This window comes from Ips typographus, linkage group LG6 (assembly GCF_016097725.1).
Source record: "Ips typographus isolate SLU linkage group LG6, UJ_Ityp_2.0, whole genome shotgun sequence".
NCBI lineage: Eukaryota > Metazoa > Arthropoda > Insecta > Coleoptera > Curculionidae > Ips > Ips typographus.
The window spans coordinates 9797197-9814443 of NC_138427.1; the positions used below are offsets into that span (position 1 = coordinate 9797197).

The following is a 17247-nucleotide window of genomic DNA, read 5'->3' on the forward strand; positions in this document are numbered from 1 at the left end:
TAATTGCATCAAACTAAAAAAAAACACAGATTAATAGTAAAACGTTTTTAATGCGGCAGGCAACAAAATCGGAAGCTGTATGACTAATAAGTCCAATCAGAGCACATCAAGTTGTAAATAACTAAACAAATAATCAACAAGTATATACAAAATTACTTCCACATTAAAAAAATAATTAATATACAGCGTTCAAGTTAAGAATGGAGGGAATATTGGGCAACACTGGTAGTATTGATAAAATCAGCAGTTCAAACAGTTTGAGGTTTCCCAGACCTCTTATTCCATTCTTACCTTGAAAACATTGTATTCTCTGGTTTATAAAGGCACTTGAACTAATCTCCTCAAAAAAAATAAGACAATATTAGGTACATTAGGTGTATTTTGGTAATGAAAAACATATAAATAAAAATATTGTAAAAAGGAAAAAAAAACGTTATTGTGGCACAATAGTGCAAAAAGTTGACCAGATCTTTTTACTATGACTTGTATAAACTAAACTAAAGCAAACCCCTATGAATGCATTCAAGGTGAAGTATTGAGCTTCTATAACGAGGAGGTACAAATCGCTTTATTAGAAAAAATAGAGGTATATTTTATAGAATTTACGCTAAGTCGATTTGATTCAAACCAATGAAAAACCTTGAGTCTGCTGTATAGCCTGCATCAATTTGTATCTGAGCCTTTCTTTGGTTTTATACCGGGGTAAGTCCAACAAGTTGAAACAAGTATGAGCGACTGGCAGAAACTTGTCGTCAGCCGTTGGTTGTATTATAATCTGAAATTAACATGCTTGATGCTAAAACAATGACCCAACCAGTGCACTCACTTTAATAGCTTTCATTCCCTGAATTGGTATTCTGTAGGTTCCTGTTAAAAATAGTAGAAAGTTCTTCTTGTCTTCCAAAGACATTTCGTGTATAACTTCCCAGAAATACCTACAAATTCCTTAACATTGAAAACTTTATACTTTTGAGTGAGTGTTACCTACCTTATAGTAGGATCTGAGGATTTATATCCGTTTTTATACTCGGCAGCTTCTTCTAACGCGTGCCAATCATAATTCTCGTTTCCTATGACAATGGCCATCAGTTCGTGGGAATGGAAAAGTTGCAACACCCTCCCGTCGCAAACTTTCATAAATCCGTCATGGAACGCGTTATATTGAGCTTCCACACTTCTTTTGAATATATAATCCACGTACAGTGCTACGTACTCGTGCCTAAACAAAATATAGAGACAATAGTTGTTTTCCTAATAAGTAAACTTACAAACTTGTTTTCTTGCGTAACTGGAATATTTGAACCGTTCGGTTTTAATTCGACGGTGATTATGTCACCCCAAATATCACGGTTGATGTCAAAAGCCAACCCAAACACGTCCTGCATATCATCCCCCTCATAGTCCAATAAACTTTTTAGAGAATTAGCCATGGAGGGTGACAAGTCTTTGAGATCAACCAGTCCAACTGGTTCGTTTAACAGTTTTTTGTATAACGCCAAAGGGAATGGTATGTCAATGATTGTAAAGTTGTAAATGGCCAAACCGCATATCATACCTGGAAACAGATGATCGATATGGCTCATAAACTATCCTTAAACATCATCACTAACCAATCAGAAAATACACGTTAGTTTCTTCTAAAGGATTCTCTGAAAACCAGATGGCCCTAGTTTCTTCATACTCTTTAAACATTCCATATTTTGGATCAAGAATTTCTCGCAGTAGCAGCATGAAAAACTCTTTAGTTACGCCACCGGCATCTTCAGCCTCTTCGCCGCAAAATTTGATCTTTAAAGGTTTTTTTAAATCATTTGGATTGACGCTACTTAATTCCCTCAAAGTGTCCTCCACAATATGATCGCGAGTTACATTCAAAACCAAAAACTGATTGACGGAAACCATTCGAGCCGGACTGAACATCGCTTCCAACACGGCTTGTCTAGCTGCGCTTTGCATTGCGTTTTGCATCTATAGATTCAAAACCAATCTCCCATTAGACAAAACATTTCACAGTCAAATGAAAGGTTTAGAACACTTGTCTCTGACAATTTTTAGAATGTTGTCAGGAACATTTAGAGGCTACTGACACTTTCTTAATGGATCTAGAAGTTTTTGACAATTTAAAACAATTCTTGGAAGGTTTAAGACACCCTTAGATGCCCTTGGCACTTTCAAAATGGTCCTAGAGATTTCTGACAATTCAAAACAGATCTAGAAAGTTGTGTGTAGAGAGAGGCTTGAACTTGTAGAGGCCTCTGGAACTTTTCAGAAAGTTCTCAGTAGTATTTAGAGGTATTTGGCACATTCAAAACGGTCCTAGAAGCCTCCGACAATTGAAAACAAGCCTGGATAGGTTTAAGACACTTGTAGAGGCCACTGGCAGTTTTTAGAAGGTTCTCAATAGCATTTAGAGGTTTATGAAACTTTCAAAATGGCCCTAGAGGCCTTTGGTAATTTAAAAAAGTTCTGGGAAGCTTTAGAAAGTTGTCAGTAGCACTTAGAGAACTCTAGAGGCCTCTGAGAATTTAAAATAAGTCTGGTAATGTTTAAGACACTTGTAGAGCCCTCTGGCACATTCAAAACCGTCCTAGAGGCCTCTGATAATTTAAAACACAACTGGGAAGGTTTAAGAGACTTGTAGAGGCCACTGGCAGTTTTTACAAGACTCTCAATAGCATTTAGAGGTTTATGGAACTTTCAAATTGGCTCGAGAAGCCTTTGGTAATTTAAAAGTTCTGGAAAGCTTTAGAAAGTTGTCAGTAGCACTCAGAAGTCTAGAGGCTTCTGAGAATTTAAAATAAGTCTGGTAATGTTTAAGCTGCCACTTGTAGAGCTCTCTGGCACATTCAAAACAGTCCTAGAGGCCTCTGATAATTTAAAACACAACTGGGAAGATTTAAGAGACTTGTAGAGGCCACTGGCAGTTTTTACAAGACTCTCAATAGCATTTAGAGGTTTATGAAACTTTCAAAATGGCCCTAAAGGCCTTTACCAATTTAAAACAGTTCTGGGAAGCTTTAGAAAGTTGTCAGTAGCACTTAGAGAACTCTAGAGGCTCTTCTGAAAATTTAAAATAAGTCTGGTAATGTTTAAGACACTTGTAGAGCTCTCTGGCACATTCAAAACAGTCCTAGAGGCCTCTGATAATTTAAAACACAACTGTGAAGGTTTAAGAGACTTGTAGAGGCCACTGGCAGTTTTTACAAGACTCTCAATAGCATTTAGAGGTTTATGGAACTTTCAAAATGGCCCTAGAGGCCTTTAGCAATTTAAAACAGTTCTGGGAAGCTTTAGAAAGTTGCCAGTAGCACTTAGAGAACTCTAGAGGCCTCTGAGAATTTAAAATAAGTCTGGTAATGTTTAAGCTGCCACTTGTAGAGCTCTCTGGCACATTCAAAACAGTCCTAGAGGCCTCTGATAATTTAAAACACAACTGGGAAGATTTAAGAGACTTGTAGAGGCCACTGGCAGTTTTTACAAGGTTCTCAATAGCATTTAGAGGTTTATGAAACTTTCAAAATGGCCCTAGAGGCCTTTGGTAATTTAAAAAAGTTCTGGGAAGCTTTAGAAAGTTGTCAGTAGCATTTAGAGAACTCTAGAGGCCTCTGAGAATTTAAAATAAGTCTGGTAATGTTTAAGACACTTGTAGAGCCCTCTGGCACATTCAAAACCGTCCTAGAGGCCTCTGATAATTTAAAACACAACTGGGAAGGTTTAAGAGACTTGTAGAGGCCACTGGCAGTTTTTACAAGACTCTCAATAGCATTTAGAGGTTTATGGAACTTTCAAATTGGCTCGAGAAGCCTTTGGTAATTTAAAAGTTCTGGAAAGCTTTAGAAAGTTGTCAGTAGCACTCAGAAGTCTAGAGGCTTCTGAGAATTTAAAATAAGTCTGGTAATGTTTAAGCTGCCACTTGTAGAGCTCTCTGGCACATTCAAAACAGTCCCAGAGGCCTCTGATAATTTAAAACACAACTGGGAAGATTTAAGAGACTTGTAGAGGCCACTGGCAGTTTTTACAAGACTCTCAATAGCATTTAGAGCTTTATGAAACTTTCAAAATGGCCCTAAAGGCCTTTACCAATTTAAAACAGTTCTGGGAAGCTTTAGAAAGTTGTCAGTAGCACTTAGAGAACTCTAGAGGCTCTTCTGAAAATTTAAAATAAGTCTGGTAATGTTTAAGACACTTGTAGAGCTCTCTGGCACATTCAAAACCGTCCTAGAGGCCTCTGATAATTTAAAACACAACTGGGAAGGTTTAAGAGACTTGTAGAGGCCACTGGCAGTTTTTACAAGGTTCTCAATAGCATTTAGAGGTTTATGGAACTTTCAAAATGGCCCTAGAGGCTTTTACCAATTTAAATCAGCTCTGGGAAGCTTTAGAAAGTTGCCAGTAGCATTTAGAGAACTCTAGAGGCCTCTGAGAATTTAAAATAAGTCTGGTAATGTTTAAGACACTTGTAGAGCCCTCTGGCACATTCAAAACCGTCCTAGAGGCCTCTGATAATTTAAAACACAACTGGGAAGGTTTAAGAGACTTGTAGAGGCCACTGGCAGTTTTTAGAAGGTTCTCAATAGCATTTACAGGTTTATCAAACTTTCAAAATGACCCTAGAGGTTTTTGGTAATTTAAGAAAGTTCTGGGAAGCTTTAGAAAGTTGCCAGTAGCACTTAGAGAACTCTAGAGGCCTCTGAGAATTTAAAATAAGTCTGGTAATGTTTAAGACACTTGTAGAGCCCTCTGGCACATTCAAAACCGTCCTAGAGGCCTCTGATAATTTAAAACACAACTGGGAAGGTTTAAGAGACTTGTAGAAGCTTCTGGCATTTTTTAAAAGGTTAGTAGTAAGTAAGTAGGTACTTTTAAAATGGTCCTAGAGGTTTCTGGTAATTGAAATCAATTCATGAAATATTTAAGTTTTACCTCTGCCGAAGCCATAGCATATCCCCAACCAATTAAAGTTTATATATCGTTGGAAAACCCATTTTGGTACTTCGTTTTCTTGTAGTCTCACAGTCAGAAGTTATCTTTTAGGCATTAACGAAATACTTACTTGCAAAGCTTGGTCAGTCTCCAACAATTTCAACTTGGCGTGAGCATCAAAAAGAAATGGATAACTACAAAGAAACAGCTTTCCCGACTAAAACATTGGATTAAAACCTGCACGATCCAGTTTGGGAGCGATATCACTTACGTCATTATCAGACAACCACATAACATAGTCCACTCGTACATCTAAATAATCGTGCAATTCGTTTATATGGAATATATCGTAAGGAACTTTTAAACCGTCTTCGTTATGGTTCAGTTTGTTCAGGTAGGCCATTAAATCTAACATAGCGACTAGAGCAGCATCATAGTATACAGTCTAAAAAGCAAAAACGTTAATTAACCAAACAGGTTAACAGAAAAATGTCTTACTCTGCCTTGAGGTATCTTTTGGTTCATTAAAATGTAGCTGGCAACATTTTTAAAAATGTTTATTAACTTTTCAAAATAGTCGGGTGTCATCATGGTCCACCAACCCCCCACCACTTTGTTTGCCGTTTTATTTAAACGCAACACCCCCGAAGCAAAAGGTTTTTGCAGTTTTGGATATTCTTTAGGATTGTTAAATTCATGATATAAAGGCAAAATTAAATATATCCGGAGAGACTCCACATCTGGAGGACTTGGAGTCAGTTGACTTAGAATGCCTTCAGTGATACCCGTGTATATCTAGAAAACCACAAACATTAGTTATTATTTGCTTTTTTAACAAAAAAACATACCAAGTCTTGTATAGTTTCATTTTCAATTTTTGATATAAGATCGAAAGCGTTCTCAGCCAGTCTCATATCAATCCCATGATGTTTACTAGTACAATAGTAATGTCTATCATCTTCTAATAAAAAAGATCCGTTCAGACAAGCCAAACTTTTGAAAGCAGTTTCTAAAAAACTAATCACATCCTGATCCACCGGTTTCTCACTTGACATACGCAACAACGACTTTATATACGTAGTCGTAACAGTTAAAATCTGAGTACGAGGATCGTACTCCCTATAATCACAAGGAGGAATCTTTCGATCTTGCGGCACCACCGAAACAAAACAGTGATCACCACCTGAAAGTTATTTACTATATTAATCATCTAAATTCAGTGTATGGTAACCAAACCAGCAAAAATCCTATGAATGACTAGATTAAGACCGTTTTTATTATCGGATGTTATCAGCGAACTACCACCGGGCGAAATCCACGGACCTAAAACGGCCTGGGGGGTGCAAGCGCTGTTCGTTTTTCTCACTCCTAATTGGCCGGAACCACCAATACCAAAACTGTACACTCGACCTCTGGAAGGCACAAAAGCAAGACAATGTTGTCGACCGCACGCTATTTGCGTGATTGTGGATCCCATTAATTCTATAACCTAAACATTATTGGTGTGTTAAGTTTGATTCAGTTCTAGTTCAACTTTTATTCTTATAATGTTCACAAAATAATAACGAACAATAAAACACTTGTTAGAGCCTTCTGGCACTTTCAAAATGATTCTGGAGAACTCTGACAGTAGTTTGTGATTGGTCAAAAAAAGCAGCTTTCAGCTTGCAATCACAAACTACCAATACATTGATGTACAATCAGTTTACATACTTGTCTGGGTAGAATTTCATTGGAATTATTTCCATGTCCTAATTGTCCATACATGCCAGCTCCACACGTAAAAACTCCACCGTCCAAAGTCAAAAAGGCTGAAAACTCTTCACCACAAGCGATATATCTAACACGTAAGTTCCGTAAAGTTCTCAATTGAGTCGGAAATTTTTTGTTCTCCGTGTCATTTAAACCTAACTGACCTCGAGTGTTTTTCCCTAGAAACAATGTTGGGTTAGCTGAAAAGTAGCACTTAATTACTGTTGAGGTTTTACCCCATCCATATACGGCTCCAGACTTGGAAATTGCCAATGTGTGATTCGCACCGCAAGTTACAAAAACTATTGGAATGCCTCTTAAGGAAGAAACAGGCTTTGGAACGGCCTCGTAAGAAGAAAACAGCCCGATGCCCAGCTGACCAAAATTATTGGCGCCCCAGGCTAATATATCTCCGCCTAGAACCTTCCGGTTAGAAGAAAACAATACAGACAAAAGTTATCTTACTATTAGTCAAAGCAACTGTATGCCTCTGACCACACACCAACTGTATAATATGATGTGAAGCCAAGTTTCTCACTATTTTCGGTACCGGTTGAATATTTTCCCCCAATTGCAGGCCTAACTGTCCGTGATAGTCAGAACCCCAGGAAAAAACTTGTCCCCACTGATTTAATGCTACAGAATGTGTGGCTCCACATGCCACGTGTATTATATTGTACGCGTCCAGACCAGAGACAGCCTCTGATTTAATATAAAACTTTATAAACTAGTGTTAAAAGGGCTTTACTGGTAATTACCTTATACCATGTTAGTATGTGCCTTAAATGAATGTTTTGTGACATATTATTATGAATAGCATTTTCTTGATTTTTAAATGAGTTATTATGGTTTAAAACTAGGTTGAGCAACAACACAATCACAAACAAATTGTGAATAATAGTCAATGGGATAATTTGAGTGGTATAAAATAAAACCAAGTCACCATTGTCTATTATAGAGAAGCTTATTTTGATATCAAAATACACCTTTAAGAGCCAATACACATAAAGCAAAATGTTTACATACTAAATAAAGACGTACGTGGCCTTTTCCTTGGCTGATCATGACCTAACTGTCCATAATCGTTGTTGCCACAAGAAAACACTTTTCCTTCATTGGTAAGGAAGAGGGTGTGATTATCCCCCAAGGCACACTCTACAACTTTATTAGCCAAGTACCTAAAAGAATATTTTATCTTTAAAATTAACAAACTCCCTACTAAATTGTATTGAAATTCAATTTTATTAACAAAGAAATTATATTGATTGGCAACCCAATTCATATGCCATAATTTACTATTTTCTAACATAGTCAAATTTACAGAGAACATTATTAAACAAAAAAGGCTCTAGTAATAATTTTTAAATTTTGTAAGAGAGAATCTTTGTGTTTTCACTACCAGTAGCAGCGCCATCTGGTTCTGAATGTTACAGATAAAAAAATACTATGGAGCCTACACAGGTGACGTCACAATTACGTTATTGGACAGATGATCCACCGCCTTCTTTACAAGAAAGCCTAGAATGTGTCTTTTAATGGCGGCGTTATCGGATTTTTTTTGTACACAAACCTATGGAGATGCAGTAGAAAATATGTTTTTTTTTATTTTTTCGTGTAGTTGATTAGAAGTTGTGAGTGAAAAATCAAAGAACGCTTCATTCCTGATCCAGATATGTATAGATATGGCTTTTTATATCCAATAAAGTCCAGCCAAAGCAAGTTTGGTTAGAACCCTTTGTCTTGGAAAGTACAACAAACTAATGTAAAAACTGCTCAATCAAAGAAAATTTGGAAATCCTTGAATCTAGGTAAGCAAAACTGATAAATGGGTTTTATATTATTACCAAGACCTTTCTTTTAAAATGTAAATGTGCCAATGAAACTTCTAAAAGCTGTCCTGTTTCTTCAGAATAAACCTTTGTTGCTCTCAAAATGCAGGCGGCCTCAAAATGTAACTCACATAAGTCACATACCAATGTATGTAAGAGGCAATAAGTTTACTGAATGAGAAAGCATATTGTACTTACCACTGAGTATTGTGTTGGAGTAAAATCATTCCACTTCAAAGCTTTCAACCACTGTTGGGTTCGAGCAGGGTCTTTTGGAAAGTAAGAAGAAAGTAAGACTGACACTTTTGGGCCTTTCACCAAATTGCTTTTAGAAATTTGGCAAACAACCAGTGGACGGCATATTGTAGAGGCAATAGAATTTAAGTTAAAAAACCAACCACAAATTATAGAACAATGAAGGAACAATAACAATAGTGATAACACAATAAAATGAACACAAACTACACTTTCACTAGAACAATAAACATATAAACAACAATTACTTTGGCAAATAATCCCAAGTCTTGACTTTAAACCTTAAAAATTAATTTAATCATCCAAAAACTCAATTTCCACAATACAAACAAATGCAAACTGTCAATCCCATATTTCGGCCATATTGGAATTTTTGGCATGCACCTTCTTGGCTTTCTTGTACAGAGGGCGGTGGATGATCAGATTAGTTTTGTGTCAAATTACATCATTATGACGTCACATTCGTTTTGCTTCAACCAAAGAGACTGAGGCAATTTGTGACTTAAAAGTTTCAACTTGCAAACTGCAGATGATATATTAGGATAAAGAAAAAATGTAATAACCTTTGTTCACATGATAGGGTTAATTTATTATAATAGCACTACTTTAAAGCAGTTGTAAATTTAAAAAAATTAAAAATCTTAGCATAGTATGCTTAGTTTATTTTACTAAACAGAATTAAAAGCAAGCGCTTGTTTGCTGCTATTAATATAAATAATTCATAACTTACCAATCTAGAACTCGGGGTGTTAAAATGTGTTCATCTTCAATACCTCCAAGACCTAATTCTCCATGAATAGTACTTCCCCAGGCATACATATTTTCACTTATTCACTGTGGAATAAAGCGCGTAAATCATTATCTGTAGTATGTGGTATTGTATTTGTCACTATTTGTATTCCAATTTCCAGGAAAATTTAATCTAGAATGTTCCAAAAAACACTTTAGCCACCACAAAAGGGATTATATGAATAACATTTACTAGGTCAATACGCAGGCGATCAATCGAACTTTTGTCTGTTTGACCAACGATGTTGTTGCATACGAACAAAACGAACTAATCAAAAAATTAATAACATTATTATTACTTTCTATACAAATTTTGATGATAAATGGGACTTTTTGAAGTTTTTGACACAACCAAAACATTGATGACAGATCAGATGACATAAACAGCTTGTTTTATGTCAAGTCAAAAGTATTATTTGATAGGGTTGAGTACAACTAGGGATGGGCAAATTGTTTCAACCAGTTTTTAATTATTAATTCTTCATATCATAAAGAACTGATAGAACACGTTTAACGATCTTTGTAATTGTTATACACAATTACAGTTCAAAAAATAGTTTCTTCAAAACTAGAAAGGGTAATAATAGTAAAAGACATAAAACGACATTGATATTTAATAATTGCTTTTTTTATGTATCATTAACCTATGGTAACATACAGAATATTATCACCAATACAAAAATGTTAAGTTATTATTGGTCAGAAATACGGAACCTAGATTTAAAACTAAAAATTTTGTATTTAAAACCACAGATAGAGTACCAGCATTTTGAGGCACAGCCCATTAACTAAGAAAAGTGAAACACAGTATAAATACAGAATAGATACTAGAAAAGCATTAGTCAATTGATTATTACAATTTTGGATACGAATATATGCTAGGTATTGCTGGAACGTAGTCAGTGTTGTACATTTGGGCACGTACGAACGCTTCTTTATTCTCAGGTTCTGGAAATACTGAAGCATTTCCTGAAAATGTTTTATTTTAAATCAAAGTTTATCCAAAATATTGAGGCAAACCTTTTTTGTATGCATACTCCACCAGTTTGGTAGCAATTTTCACTGAACACTCAGTAATTCTAGACAGAGAAGGGTAGATACTTCCTACGTCTAAATCTTCATCAGTTACCATTTCAGCTAAAGCCTAGATAAATAACAATGATGTTTAAATCTAATTTACACTGAAACTAAAAATTAACTTACTTCAGCGGCCATTAAGAAATGGTCTTCTCCTATATTCTTAATTCCGGCGCACATAACTCCCAAACCAACCCCTGGAAAAATGTAGGCATTATTGCCCTGTCCTGGTTTGTAGGTTTTTCCATTTATAGTCACGGGGTCGAAAGGACTTCCACTGGCAAATACACAAGTTCCCTGTTCAACGAAGTTACATTAAATATAAAAGCAAGTAGATTGCAAAGAGTATTTACGTTAGTAGCTTTGTAAGCTTGTTCAGCAGTACATTCAGCCTTATGAGTGGGATTGCTCAAAGCAAATATAACGGGTTGTTTGTTGTTTGCGCCCATTTCTCTTAATATTTCTTCGGTGAAGGCGCCGCCTATAGCGGCCGCACCCACTAAGATGGAGGGTTTAATCTCTTTCACCACTTCGGTGAGAGTTTTAACGGGGGCGTGATTTTGAGCGTAAGGTGCTTTGTGCTCGTTGATACCTCCTTCAGGACGATTTTTTACAATCAGCCCTTTAGAGTCCACCATCCAGATTTTACTGCGGGCTTCTTCTTCGCTCGTACCTAAATCATTAAATTGCATGTCACAGTCTTCTAATTATTTTGGTTAAACAAACCTTCAGAAGTCATCGCCATAACGCACAAGTGTGCGATACCCAAGTTAGCCTCTCCAGCTCCTTGGAAAACCAAAACGTTGTCGCTCAGTCGTTTTTTGGTCACCCTGAGAGATGCTAAAAGACCAGCAACGGCTACGCTAGCAGTTCCCTAGTAAAACGTATTTTTCGAAAAATCTAACGGACCAAAAAATGTATGGCATACTTGAATATCATCGTTGAATGTGCAGTAGGAGTTTCTGTACTTTTCAAGAAGTCTGAAAGCATTCGCGTTACCGAAATCTTCAAATTGAATAAGGCAGTTTTGTCCGAAACGTCTCACTACAGCTTGCATGAATTCGTCAATGAAATTATCATATTCCTCTCCTAGTAGTAAATATAGTAAAATTCAATAACTTTGTGTATAAACTTGTGTGAGATTTACCTCTAACACGTTTCTGCTTTAAACCAATATAAAGAGGATCATTCAAAAATGTTTCGTTATTAGTTCCCACATCAATGGTAATAGGCAGACACTGATGAGGTTTAATACCAGCTAAGGCAGTGTACAAAGAAAGTTTTCCAACAGGAATTCCCATACCGCAAGCACCCAAATCTCCTAGACCTAAGATTCGTTCACCATCCGTGACTACAATCACTCTGACATCAGATTCTGGCCTAAAAATCACCAAGTTTTAATTTCATGATAACTTATTAAGCAGTTTAAGTTACCAATTCTTAATAACCTCATAGACATGACCTTTATCGTAAATTGTTATAAACAGTCCTCTGGGCCTTCTGAATACTAGACCAAAGTTTTGGCAAGCCAAACCCACTATGGGCGTGTAGACTATGGGCATAATGTCGTGTACGTATTCTCGGGCAAATTTGTAGAACAATTTCTCGTTACGGTCCTGCAAATACCAATTTGCTTAAAATAACAGTTTAATTTGTGCTGGTAGGTTACCAGCAGGCCCATAAGAAACAGGTATTTGTTAAGAGGATCGTCCAAACGATCCAGGCAAAGTTTGCAATGTTGGATTTGTTCTTCTTGAGTCTTAACACGAGGTGGTAATAATCCGTGTATGCCTAATGCTTGTCGTTCTTCAAACGTGAAAGCCATACCCTGAAAAAGTTTTATTCATTTAAAATAAAAATAGTTGTGGTTGTAAAATTGGGGATCGTGCAAAAACTGACCCTGCCCAACATATCCCCAAGATTTTCAGCTATGGGCACTTGTAGTCCCACCTTGGGCACTAAATCCCACCAGTGGTCTGTCATCTATTCAAAACACGACTAAAGGGAAATAAGGCTTTCCCTACTATTTTATTATGTTATTCGGTCAATCGATATAACAAGAAATAGCGAGAGTTCACGCAATTTTAGCATTTTGTGTCAGAACAAATCGTTATTGTATAACACATTACCTATCTGATTAATTCAATTGCAGTTAAGTGCTATGTTAATCTTGAATTTCAATTGATTCACGATATTTTGGTGCATGTTTACTGTAGTATAGTAGAAAGTCAGAAAAATAGGTTCGACAATACAATACTGGTACATTCATTAACCTTCTTGTTTAAACTAGTTTTATTTCAACTGTTAACATTACCCTTGATTTTGATGATTTAGAACTAGTTGCTAATGGGCGAAAGAATGATTAAAGCTAAACTAATACTTGTTGGGGCTGAGGATTGTTATCTTAATTAGAAAATTGGTCTCAATCTAATCATCTTAATAAGAAAATAAACATTCTATTAGGTAATAGGTAAGTGCATACTCTCAGTCAAGGTGACTCGTGTGAATCATTTTATTTGTTACCTTAAGAAGTTATTGTTTCAAATCAAGTCAGTGAACAAAAAGCAAAGTTCATTGGTCATATCCTAGTTCCAAAGATCGAATTTAAAAAAAATTCTGATATGAAAAGAAGTAAATAAACCAATTGGATATTTATGAATGTTGCTAAAACCTTAAATTATTTAAAATAAAGTCATTCTGTATAGGTTAACGATAAAAATATTTTTTTGTTTACGAGTTTAAACATTATAATAACGTTTACCAACGCAAAATTGCGTATGCAATGAATTTATTAAAATTATGACATTGTTTAGGTTCAATGTTCCAAATTGTAAGTTAAATAAACTATAAAGATTTATGGTAAAAACAATGTGTGAGGTGTGAATATAGCTTATTACACCCTGGTTAGTTACTATTACAGTTCAAATGTATAATAGTTAACTATATTTAGAATGGAATTGCATTGTTATCAGTGCAACTAATACATTCCAGACTTACTTTTTATACTCAAGTGCAAGGTTAAAAACCATGGATTATTTACGCATAATGAAATAAAGTTCACCATAAATGCGATAATCAAATGTGAAAGAAAATAGTAGTTAGTAGTTAATGTTTTTTAATCGGACAAATTGATGGATTGATGGAACGTTGTATAGCGTTGACTTCCATTGATATCAATTTCCAGATATTAATTTCTTACTGTTTCTAATTAATACTTTACTGACATGCACAAATTATTGTAATAATCATGAAATAAAAGAAACTGAAGTAAAAAGTGGTGAAAGATTTTTTAACCTGTTAAGGTCAAGTGGTACCGCACACATTACGTATTTCCGACTGTATAGTCCACCTTTCACATTGTTGGGTTTTTTGTGGACTATTTATGACGTCAACACTTAAATATGAAATTTTACAATATGGTACTTGCGCTTTTTTCTTTGAAATAGTACTGTATGAATGGTGACTGAAGTAGAACAGTGATGAATATGAAAATTTATTTACTCAGCTATATTAATATTAAATTTGTAGTAAAGGTCAGTTGAAGGTTTAAACATTTGCACTTAATTTTAATGATTTCAATTAAAGCTTGTGGTGTGTGTATAATTATCCATACCCAGAACGTATATTAATTTTCACAAAAAAAATATACCTTATTTAATCCAGGATGCTTTAAACGATCCAGACCGCTTTCCTTGCCTGGAACGACGCTGTCCCCATTACCCCACTGTCCCAGTCTGTCCTTTTCCATGGCGATTTCCTGACGATGGACACCGTTCTGTAACGCACTGACACGTTTCTCTTTGTTGTGACTCTTTGGTGGTCACTATACAGCTAAAAATACCAAACAACCGGTATAAAAACGTATGTGTATAGCCCGCAAACCTTGCAGGACTCGATTATGTATCGTTGACTAATAGCAAAAAGTATTACGCGATGGCAGGAAATTTTTCCTGCTATTATATACTGCTCGATATCGACGCGTGCGTGTTTTTAGGATGGAGAGGGGAAATTTTGGTGTGGATAATGTCGAAAGAGGCGTCGGGACGCTTGGCGTCCTTCTTTCAGCGTTTTAAAGTGTTTATAATAACACAAAATGTTTTTCTACAAACTCTAGATTACCTAGTGAAGGAAAAAATTTAAATGAACAGCGCACAATTCTAGAATTTCTCATACTTGGAACATCCTGTATGTACACAAACTATATCTGATTGGCGGATGTGTTATAAAGGCCGCATTCGTTTTCAAACTCCATGGAGAGAGCAGAGCGATTTTGACGTCACACTGACGTAATTTGACAGTTGGTCAAATTATGGTTTTCCCAAATTACGTCATCGTGACGTCAAAAAAGCTTAATTGTTATGGTCGTAGTTGGCTAACTGGGCCGTTGATAAGTTCGTATATGGTTTGAAATCAAACAGACAGATTGACAGCTGTCAATGTTGTTTGCAATGTTATCTAAGACATACGCTTTTTGTGACAATTGCCATCCATAGGCGACCTGGATATAACAGTTATTGAACACCCGTTATTATCTTTATGGATAATTGCAAACGTAATGTTGCTAAAGCGAAATGTTGATTTGCAGATAAAATCAAATTTTTCCACACGAGTAAACTGTTCCTGAATCAAATAATCGAGTGAGTGAAATCACACGAGTAGAAAATAACATCTATTAATCTATAATATAGACAAGGTAAATTATATTCTTATCGAAAACTTTTGATGTCCTGTCTACACCAATCAACTGTTAAGAGCTAGAAGGTTCTTTGGTTATATCCAATTTATACATAAAAGCGTATTTACCTTCTTAAGCTTCTCAGTTTTAAGAAAGTGGGACGCATCTTGCACAGTATCCTTGATAGGACTTTTATAATTTGGTAGACGATGATTAACGTCAAAATTGAAATATTTATATGTATGACTTTGACAGATTTACGTAAGGTTAATGTCCACCAATCAGGCTACGCATAAAGTGGTCATATGACCAACACTTAAAAAACAAAAACTTTTTTAGATAAACTCATACCGCCCTGCCCTCTATACTAGAAAGCCTAAAATGTCACTTTTAATGGCGGCGTTAGCGGTTTTCGTTTTATACACAAACGTATGCAGATGTAGTAAGAAATATGTTTTTTTTTTATTATTTCGTGTAGTTTATTGCAAGTTGTGTGTGTGCAAAAACTCAATTTCCACAATACAAACAAACGCAAACTGTCACCATTATTTCCGCCATATTGGAATTTTTGACAAGCACTTTCTAGACTTTCTAGTATAGTAGGCGGTGACCCAGACACATTCGTTTTGACGCTCTATGCATACATCTAGGCGGATATGACGTCACAATGACTTAAATTTGACAGGAAGTTAAACGTTTGGCAAAAGTCTGCATAACGTTAAAACGAACGTTTAAAAAAAAAAGAAAATTAAAAAGTTTTGAAGTATCTTGATTACAATTAGAAATTAGACGCGTGTCAAGTGTATAAGTGCTTATGCAAGTGGTAGTAATTGATTTTTTATCAGTAAAGTTGCTTAAAAGAAACACCCTAACAATAAAAGTTATAGTAACCAAAAATTCGAGAAAATTAACTCACTGTCGATGTTTCCCTGGATTTTTTTTGCATTTCACTCCGGAACGACCTTCTGTAGTAACATTTGCCGTATTTCCCATCGTATTTGAGTTGCAAAAAATTAAAAACTACAGACTACAAGCCACCGCACTAACCAGGCACAAAGTGAACATTTGGTGAATTTTCCTGCCAATTACTAGACCGCAACCCATATGTAACCAAGGAAGTAGCGTTTTATTACGATCTTGCGTAAAATTGAAGAAATGAAGAAAGGAGTGCCCACTTCAGTAACATTACAAAAGAATTGATGATGAAATTATTTATTTATTTTTTTCCGATAATTTGCTAAACGTTAATCAATGTTTTTTGGGGTAAGGATAATAAAATAACAAATTTTGTTATTTAAACTTGTCACACATTGTTATTCATACCCCAAAACCAAAATCATCTCATTCTGTATAATGGATTAGTCTACATATCCGCTCATTCACAATAATATCCGAATTTACTGTTTCTTATCTGTTGGTTACACTGGTTTGTTGTTATTCACGCATTTCCTTTATCTGTCTGGATGATATTTGTAACTAATATTTCCAAAATTTGTGGTTGTTTCCCACTAAGTGTGATTGACAGAGAAAACAAAGATTAAAACTTACGTGTAGGATGCATTTTCACTGGTTTCGACACCGTATGATGTGGTGGTGGCGTGTTTGAAAATCCTGGTACTCATTTTTCTAACCGATTTATCACTGTGACGGTTAATTAGCCGTTCGCAATTATTCAAGTAATTGTAGACATATTTGAGCAGTTTACTGGAATTTATACCCGATTTTGCGATCATGTCTTTGGGCTAAACGATAAGCGAATAAGAAGGTTATTAAAAAAACCGCGTTATCAAGTACGAATTAGAACGTTTCAAAATCAAAAACATTTGCATCGATATTTATGCAACCACTATATTCTGTATCGTTAATGCTATAAGATTGTTCTAGTCAAATCAGGGTGATTTCAGTTATTTATATCTCAGTAATAATAGTAGAATATACGATATTATA

At 35.5% G+C, this 17247-nt stretch overlaps 2 protein-coding genes across 7 annotated transcripts; both read right to left on the reverse strand.

Annotated features, from left to right (window-relative positions):
• Nucleotides 1–30: 30 nt before the first annotated feature.
• Nucleotides 31–9918, reverse strand: Herc4 (HECT and RLD domain containing E3 ubiquitin ligase 4). Of its 4 annotated transcripts, none has more exons than XM_081981343.1 (16): nt 9742–9918; nt 9490–9681; nt 7717–7853; nt 7141–7377; nt 6912–7091; nt 6637–6854; nt 6160–6412; nt 5772–6106; nt 5422–5718; nt 5195–5368; nt 5054–5140; nt 1611–1968; nt 1273–1555; nt 989–1219; nt 827–935; nt 31–775 (listed from the first exon to the last, which is right to left on the reverse strand). In XM_081981343.1, the coding sequence occupies exons 2-16, from the start codon at nt 9576–9578 to the stop codon at nt 623–625; spliced, it is 3141 nt and encodes a 1046-aa protein (XP_081837469.1). In that variant the 5' UTR covers nt 9579–9681; nt 9742–9918; the 3' UTR covers nt 31–622. The 4 variants fall into 4 exon arrangements, with proteins under 4 accessions (XP_081837469.1, XP_081837468.1, XP_081837471.1 ...); XM_081981342.1 differs by having other exon boundaries at nt 7702–7853; XM_081981345.1 differs by having other exon boundaries at nt 7141–7393; nt 9490–9917.
• A 226-nt stretch (nt 9919–10144) lies between these two features.
• On the reverse strand, nt 10145–17048 carry LOC145730248 (NADP-dependent malic enzyme-like). 3 transcript variants are annotated; one of them, XM_081981355.1, is made up of 12 exons: nt 16849–17048; nt 15920–15946; nt 14275–14434; nt 12295–12453; nt 12060–12241; nt 11773–12005; nt 11554–11714; nt 11352–11499; nt 10979–11298; nt 10752–10922; nt 10569–10692; nt 10145–10517 (listed from the first exon to the last, which is right to left on the reverse strand). In XM_081981355.1, exons 1-12 carry the CDS (start codon nt 17031–17033, stop codon nt 10402–10404), a joined length of 1986 nt encoding a protein of 661 aa, XP_081837481.1. In that variant the 5' UTR covers nt 17034–17048; the 3' UTR covers nt 10145–10401. The 3 variants fall into 3 exon arrangements, with proteins under 3 accessions (XP_081837481.1, XP_081837479.1, XP_081837480.1); XM_081981353.1 differs by lacking the exon at nt 15920–15946 and having other exon boundaries at nt 14275–14456; nt 16849–16990; XM_081981354.1 differs by lacking the exons at nt 15920–15946; nt 16849–17048 and adding an exon at nt 15429–15545 and having other exon boundaries at nt 14275–14456.
• Between the last annotated feature and the right edge of the window lie 199 nt (nt 17049–17247).